The sequence below is a fragment of the Gastrolobium bilobum genome, unplaced genomic scaffold (genome assembly GCF_033153095.1).
Source record: "Gastrolobium bilobum isolate Gb01-03AN ecotype WA unplaced genomic scaffold, APGP_CSIRO_Gbil_v1 utg46590, whole genome shotgun sequence".
Classification (NCBI taxonomy): Eukaryota; Viridiplantae; Streptophyta; class Magnoliopsida; order Fabales; family Fabaceae; genus Gastrolobium; species Gastrolobium bilobum.
Window position 1 is genome coordinate 142913 of NW_026896313.1, and position 8030 is coordinate 150942.

The following is an 8030-nucleotide window of genomic DNA, read 5'->3' on the forward strand; positions in this document are numbered from 1 at the left end:
AAGAATGTCAGACTCATCCTCACAATGTGGCAGCCCATGAACTGCTTTTGTTTATTTCCTTACACAATTCTTTCTGTTTATCCTTTCATGGAGACTCCCACGTTTCTACAACAACAACATAAAAAAGAAACGCGCATGATATATCGCTATCAGCTTTTCGCCATTAATTAATAGACTTATCAATCACAGTTAGTTATCTCTCAATGATTAAACTTAGACCTCCATTGCCCTTTTGATGACAGTTTTAACGAGTCAAAGGCTATTGAAGAATCATATCATTCTAAATTGTTATATATCATGGTATGAACACTTTGATTCCCCTGAGTTGTTGTGGGCCTGGTACTGGCCCCTCACAGTGGAATCCACCCTGACAATAATTATGAATAAAGATTCTTTCTTGGAAGTCAATCCTCGTACTAAGATTCTTTCTTTGAATTGGGTATAAATGAGTCCCAAGCTTCTGCTGATGACAAGCACCAGTTAGCTTCTCTTTGCAGTGGCATTAATTAGACCACAAAATTAAAGAATACGTACCCTTTGGCTTCTAAGCAAGCACACAGGAATAAAAAATAATGGAACATCTTGGTCCTGAAGCCTTCCCTGGTGAAGAATGGGGTTGGTTTGGCAGAACTCTTGCCATCGAAGAGCTTGATTACTCATCACAATTATTTGGTGAAAGCCCACTTGATGATGGGAACATTGGAATACAATCCATGTTTTGGTCCACCCCTGAAGCTGGGGGAAGTGAGAGTATGTTTTACTCTTTTGATGCTCACAACTCTAATTTGCAGTATATTTCTCAAAGTAACAATTGCCGTGACCCTACAAACTACCATTTCGGTTATCTTGATCAAGTGCTGACAAATAGTACATGTACATCCATGGATTTTTGCATGATGAATGAGAAAAACCCTGTCTCTAATTTCTCTTTTGTTCAATCACTCACTGACATTGAAATGAAAGAGAATGTCAAATTGACTGAAGATGAGAGAAGTGATAAATCAGAGAATTCTGATTACTGTACAGTGGAATCAATGTTTTTCTCTTCCAAGCAATTGCAGCTCAAGAGGAAACTTGATGTGCCAGAATTGGAGGTGTCTATAGAAGATAAAATAAACACAAACTCATCATATGGGAATGGTAAGAAAAAAAACTCCTTTTTCAGAAGACGTAAGTATAATCTATGATCTTAACTCTGTTAACTCGACATTAGTTAGAGCTGAGAATTTGTAACAGCTTGTGTTTGGATTCCAAATTAATTCAGGTGCAAAGATGCATGAAGATAATGCTTCTCAGGAAAACAGTGGTGGAGATATTTCAGCATCTAAATCACCTGCGGCTCTCAACAAAAGAGCTAGAAGGGAATCAGCAACAGACCCTCAGAGCCTTTATGCAAGGGTAATTACTTTCTTCGAATACAATGTCTCTCTTTCTTTTGTTGCTTTCATTATGGGATGCGATTGTATATCATACTATGTGTTCGAAACTTATTGTCTTTTTTGAATCTTGTAGAAAAGAAGAGAGAGAATAAATGAGAGACTAAGAATTCTACAGAATCTTGTACCAAATGGAACAAAGGTACTATATATTGTTTGCATAGTTATTTTTCGACAAAAAAACTATCATTTAAAAGGACACAAGTTGTTTTCTTTTAGATGATTTACACAAAGTATAGTATGACCGGTTATACTATGTGTAAATCTAAAAAGTTATTTTTTTTTTCTCTCCTCAATCACATCGCTGACATGTAAAGTGAAAAAAATAACTTTTCAGAATTACAAAGACTATGACCGATCATACTCTATGTAACTCACTAAAATGATACAACTTGTATCCTTTTGAATGACATACGCTGAACCCTTATTTTTTCATTTTTAAAAGGGTTGGTGGGATTATGCCAACTGTATTGGAGATATACTAATCTCATGGATGGGTCATATAGGTTGATATAAGCACAATGCTTGAAGAGGCAGTCCATTACGTTAAATTTTTGCAGCTCCAGATCAAGGTAAAATAATAGGAGACATGGATCGCATAAGTTTGACGTATCCTTAATTTCTCAGAAAGATCAACACATATACACACCTCATAATAACCTTTTATTATTATTTCTTTTGTAGCTTCTAAGCTCTGATGATTTGTGGATGTACGCTCCGATTGCTTATAATGAACTTGACAGTGGACTTAATCTCATCCAGAAGATTTCTCCACCTCTATGAGCTAAAAGTGACACTTAGAATGTTGTTCACCAATCGAACGGGAAAACATCTTCTAAGAAAACAACAAAAACAATGCTTGTTTTTCTCAGTATTTTTTTATCCATTTCTCAAGTTTTACCCAATAATGTATATTCTCACGTTTTCCTATGATTGTCAAAAATGGGACTCGTATTTAGATGAGAAGCGGGCTATGTAGCATCGATACTGACACGGGATACGTGACACGACACTCCGATACGTTAATTGTAAAAAATGTTAGATTTCGACACGTTGGGACACGTTTTGATATTAAATAATATTTTTAATTTATGTAGTGTGTATTTTATTTAATATTCAATAATTTAACAAAAAAATGAAACTAAACTTATAATATTCTTCAATTTGCAAAAAAACATAAAATATTCGAAATATTTATATTAAACTCAATAAAATGGTAATCGTAATCCAACGAATTTACTAGTTGGAACTAAAAACTCAACCCAACGCAACCATTGAACCTTTTTTGAATTTCTATAACGCGTATTGGAGTGTCGGGGAGTGTCGAAGTGTCGGAGAGTGTCGGGAAGTGTCAGACACGACACGTTAGGATTTTTAAAGTGTCGGTGCGCGCTTCATTCAACTCGTAACTGAAATTGTGGATAAATTGCATAAATTCGAATATTCGTGGAATACATATATTCCTAAATAGTATTTTACCCATTTGTTTCTAAAATTTTGATATCCTTAAATATTTTTAATTATATGATAAAACAATGATAGCAAACATGGTTAAATGGGTAAGTACCAATAAAAAGAGAACAATATTTGAAACTACATACGATAGGTTTGTTACACAAATCTTGTTAGAGAGATATAAAATTATTAACATAATTTTACCCGATGCTTTAAAGTTTTGACAAAAATATTAATATTGTGAAGGACATAACTTTATGCTATTTTAAATTAAACAACATAGTTTTGGTGCATATTCATTGATTTTTTATATTTTCTCTCCATTAGAATATTTCTCCTTTCTCCTAATTTTATAGAGTAGAAAAAAATATAAAAAGCTAACAGATATATACCAAAATGCGGTTGTCTCATTTAAATTTATATAAAGTTGTGTTTAAAATGACAGACCTTTTTATTATTTTTAAACAATTTACAATGTATCCTTTGCTTTTTAGTTATTAGGTAGTTTAGTGATAATAAAAAGAAAAAGAAAATAGTTTTAGGAGAGTAGATTCTAAAAGAGTTAAAACATAAAGAGGTAATGTATAAAATAAATAATAAATATGTTATAGTTGACTGAAAAGTTAATATTTTTATATGATTCCAAAATTAAAATGAAAACTTAAGAGAGGAAAATTAAAAAAAGGGAAAAAGTACAGTATGTAATTTGTAATTTACTGTCAAAATTAAATAAATATTTACGAGATAACTGTAGTATTAAAAAAAAGTATTCAACACCTAAATAAAAAATATAAATATTCGGGGTAGAATTTTTTGACATCGATATCAAATTAAAAAGTTTGACACCCAATATTGATTGTTGATTTCGTGAATCTAACGGATATAATTTATTGGATCACATTTATTAATTGATTATTAATTCTTAATAAATTATAATCATTAGATTGATGAAAATTTACGTTTTTAGTTCGACACCAATGTCAAAGGTTCTTGTACCTAAATATGTAATTATCTAGATATACTTTAATCCACTTTAATTGATTTAATATAAAATATTTATTAGCTTAATAAACAAAAAAGAAAAGAAAATCAAGGTACCTTTGTTCACGGTATTTGATTGAGCTCGAAGCTAGTGAAACGAAAACGGTGTATTGTGCCCACATATTCGGAGTTCAACTGATCATCAGCTCAGTTGCCTCTCGTCAATAAAGAAATGTTCCTCAAACGGCTTCCCCTTGTTTACTTTTTGACTCTTACTCTCGCAGTCTTCCTATTCCTACCTATTCACTATTCTATCGTGTATGTATCTTAGGAATGCATAGTTTTGAATTTCCTAATAAATCTACTCAATAATCTATTTAATTATTATATTAAAATAAATATTGATGAAATTTTCTATTTTCTATTTATTAATTTATGTATTTAATATTGTAAAGAAAATTTGAATAAGTCATAATAAATCTCATTACGAAATTATACTAATGTAATAAGAAAGATTCGTATAATAAATGTATAAACGTTCCTATATTAAATTTAAAAGTTATTATTATTATTTTATTTTTTTGGAGATATTCTAATTGATTCATTGCTTCGCGACTAATGCAATTTGAAGCAGGTCATGAGATTAAATCTTTAAACTCCTTCCAAAAATGACACTTGAAAGAATCAAACACATACTTCCATTCTCCCTTACTCAGTTTTCTGATGTGGAGCTACATTCATTTAGTATGTATAAGTTATTATAATATCAAAGCTAAGTGATCATAAGGGGAAAAATATTAGAAAAGAAAAAGGAACCGGGAGCACCACGTAAGGAAAAAAAAACTAAAGGAAAATTTCAAAAATCTTCTTGTGAGTTTTCTTAATTATCACTTACTCCTCACAAAATTTTTGAATCATTTACTTCCTTATTTAATTTTTTTTTATCATTTATCCCCTTGACTTTAAATTTTTTTATTATTTACCTGCCTCACTTAGGGAGATAAATGATAAAAAAACTTTAACGCAGGAGAGTAAATGATTCAAAAATTTTGAGAGAGGATAAATGATTACGAGAAAAGTTATTGGGAGAGTTTTTGAAGTTTTCACAAAAAGTAATAGACAGAAGAGTAGAAGGCGGCCAAGCTTCATAATCAATCACGAGGAAACTTTCGGTACAATAGTTGTGTTTACATCCGTATCATAAGGGGAATGTTTTTGAAATATAAAGAAAAATAAAGGTTAAAATGAAAAAAAAAAATTTACTTTTTAGTAGTAGGAAATACTGAGTTTGGTATTCCCAGAGTATTGAAAAAAATGTCCATGATCACCGGCCATGGGCGTGGTCTGAGCTGTACTCTAATTCCCATGATTGATCATAGAATGCATGTGCAGGCGACCCACCATCCACACCAAAAGATTTTAAGTAAATAGTACCCAGGGCCCATGTAATGATAAAAACCTAACTACCGTGACCAAAATTCACTCTGGAAAAGAAATGAAATGAAATGAACTCAGTCAGTTCTTCGAGAAACTCTTCATCGAATCCGAATAACGATGTTTTTTAGTTTCTACGCACGCGTTTAAAGATACCACCCAACGGCACGTGCTACTCCTTTTCCCAACTCGGATTTGGTACGGTCAACAATCAACATTCAATATGTGCACGTGTCAGTCCAGACCAGACCGGCTCAACTCCCAGTCCCATATATTTGGCATCGTTTGCCTTTTCCTCTCTCTCTCTCTCTCTCTCTCTAAAACAAAGAACATACTTACTTGTCAATTCTGATAGAGATTGCTACAGACATGGAAACAGATATTCCGGCGACTTACACGTACATGGGACGGAGTATCAACGATGACTCCTCTTCGGCTTTCAGCGACTGCAACAGCGACAGATCCGGCGAATTCCCAACGGCTTCTTCCCTAAGCCGTGGCCTTCTGATCGCTTGCGCTTCCGACAATTCCGACGATCTCATTCGTCAGTTGGTTCTTCGTCTCGAGTCCTGTTCGATTGAGGAACAGAAACAAGCGACCATGGAGATCAGATTACTGGCCAAGAACAAACCAGAGAACCGCCTCAAAATCGCGAAAGCCGGCGCTATTAAGCCGTTAATTTCACTTACATCATCGCCGGACCTTCAACTTCAGGAGTACGGTGTTACGGCGATTTTGAATCTGTCGCTGTGCGAAGAGAACAAAGAGCTAATTGCTTTATCGGGAGCGATTAAGCCTCTTGTTGGAGCACTCAAGACAGGGACTCCAACGGCGAAGGAGAACGCAGCGTGTTCTCTGCTTCGTCTCTCGCAGGTAGAAGAGAACAAGGTGTCAATTGGAAGGTCAGGAGCCATTCCGCTCCTCGTGAACCTTCTAGAATACGGAGGTTTCCGCGGGAAGAAGGACGCGTCGACGGCGCTCTACTCGCTGTGTTCGGTGAAGGAGAACAAGATCAGGGCGGTGAAAGCGGGGATTATGAAGCCGTTGGTGGAATTGATGGCGGATTTGGGATCCAACATGGTGGACAAGTCTGCGTACGTGTTGAGCGTGCTGGCGTCGGTGGCGGAGGCGAGGACGGCGTTGGTGGATGAAGGAGGGATTCCTGTGCTGGTGGAAATCGTGGAGGTTGGGTCTCAAAGACAAAAGGAAATCGCTGTCGTAATTTTATTGCAGATTTGCGAGGACAGTATGGTTAATCGTAAGATGGTGTGTCGCGAAGGAGCCATTCCTCCATTGGTTGCTTTGTCGCAATCCGGCACCAATCGCGCCAAGCAAAAGGTGAGTGAGTAATCGTGTCTATAATTGTGCTCTCTATGCTATCCTTTCACGGTTTCACCACACTAATTAAGTTACTGACGTGGCAATGTAATGTGTTTTGAGTTTCCAAACCAGTTATGCCATGTGCAATGCAATGGCTACTTGCAACTTTTCCAGTAACTTCTACTGCCACCTCAGCACTCTTTCTTAACGGAACCTTTTGCTACACCAAAATAGCACCAGAAATTTCTTTTGTTATAACTTAAAATGGCCTCATCTTACAGCATTATTCTAATTTGGCAATATTTTAAGCACGATATGAATGTCTGCTCCCTGAGCTAGCATAATAGCATGGTCTTCCATGTGTTTTTTTTAACTTCTGGCCACGTCTAGTGTCTAAAGCAATAATTGAAGTTTACAAACTTCTTCTTTTTCTTTCTCTGCTGTTAGCTTTAATTTAGGAAATTGTTACGTTATTAATTATTAGTTTTCGTAATCATAAATTTAAAATTCATTAACTATAACAGCAGCCAATTAATGTTGTAATAATTCATGAAGTTATTATTAAGAAATATCCACGTATGTGGGTCTGAGAATAATGTCCTCTAGTTTAATATCTTGATTGCGTGTCTTATGGCGAAACTGGAGCTCGATCTTATTTTATCGGGTTGTTTATTGTTCCTCTACATGCGAACAGGCGGAGACACTAATAGAGCTTCTGCGGCAACCAAGATCCGGCAACGCCGCTGCCCGTACCCCAGAAATGTCAGCATAAACCGTACCGCCCATGCTATTGTGCCAAGCCATGTACCCCAACAATCGAACAGTGAAATAGTTAAAGCAACATCCATCATCCCAAGACAAATAAATCTTTGGGACTGCTTTATCAAAGATTTAGTGCATCCTACCAATAAAAATATTACATGTTAGTTAAATTTTTTTTTTCTGTTAAATTTTTTCTCTTTCCTATGATGTATAATATTTTCATTAATACGATACACTGAATCTAGGTACAGAAGTAATACCAAAGATTTATTCTCCAAACATGATAGAGCATAACTTGTACATACTTTTTGTAAAGAAGCAGCTTTGTACTGTAATTTGTTTCGCTTTGCTTTATTGGTTTCAGAAAATATGCGCGGCACACCATTACCTCCACTATATTTCTTCTTTTTCCTTTTTTTTAAGTTTGTGCGAGTCTGATGACTGATGAGATCTCTAAGGTAGTGTTTGGTTCAGAGAAATAAAATTTTTACCAGAGAAGTGTAATTATGATGTGCCTTCGGCATATAGATATTTCAGAGTAAAAAGATTAAGGATTTTACAGTAATTCAGTAACAAAGTTATTGTTTTTGAAAAATTATTGATAATCCATCTTCAGTCACATTTTCACTCTAATTTTATGTT

The 8030-nt window shown here is 34.8% G+C and overlaps 2 protein-coding genes across 2 annotated transcripts; both read left to right on the top strand.

Moving 5' to 3' along the window:
- The first annotated feature begins 572 nt into the window (after positions 1 to 572).
- On the top strand, positions 573 to 2219 carry LOC133298887 (transcription factor RSL2-like). Its single transcript, XM_061498273.1, has 5 exons — positions 573 to 1140; positions 1265 to 1398; positions 1513 to 1578; positions 1943 to 2008; positions 2121 to 2219. The coding sequence occupies exons 1-5, from the start codon at positions 573 to 575 to the stop codon at positions 2217 to 2219; spliced, it is 933 nt and encodes a 310-aa protein (XP_061354257.1).
- A 3000-nt stretch (positions 2220 to 5219) lies between these two features.
- LOC133298897 (U-box domain-containing protein 4-like) lies at positions 5220 to 7662 on the top strand. The gene is made up of 2 exons (XM_061498284.1): positions 5220 to 6644; positions 7321 to 7662. Exons 1-2 carry the CDS (start codon positions 5676 to 5678, stop codon positions 7396 to 7398), a joined length of 1047 nt encoding a protein of 348 aa, XP_061354268.1. The 5' UTR covers positions 5220 to 5675; the 3' UTR covers positions 7399 to 7662.
- Positions 7663 to 8030: the final 368 nt, after the last annotated feature.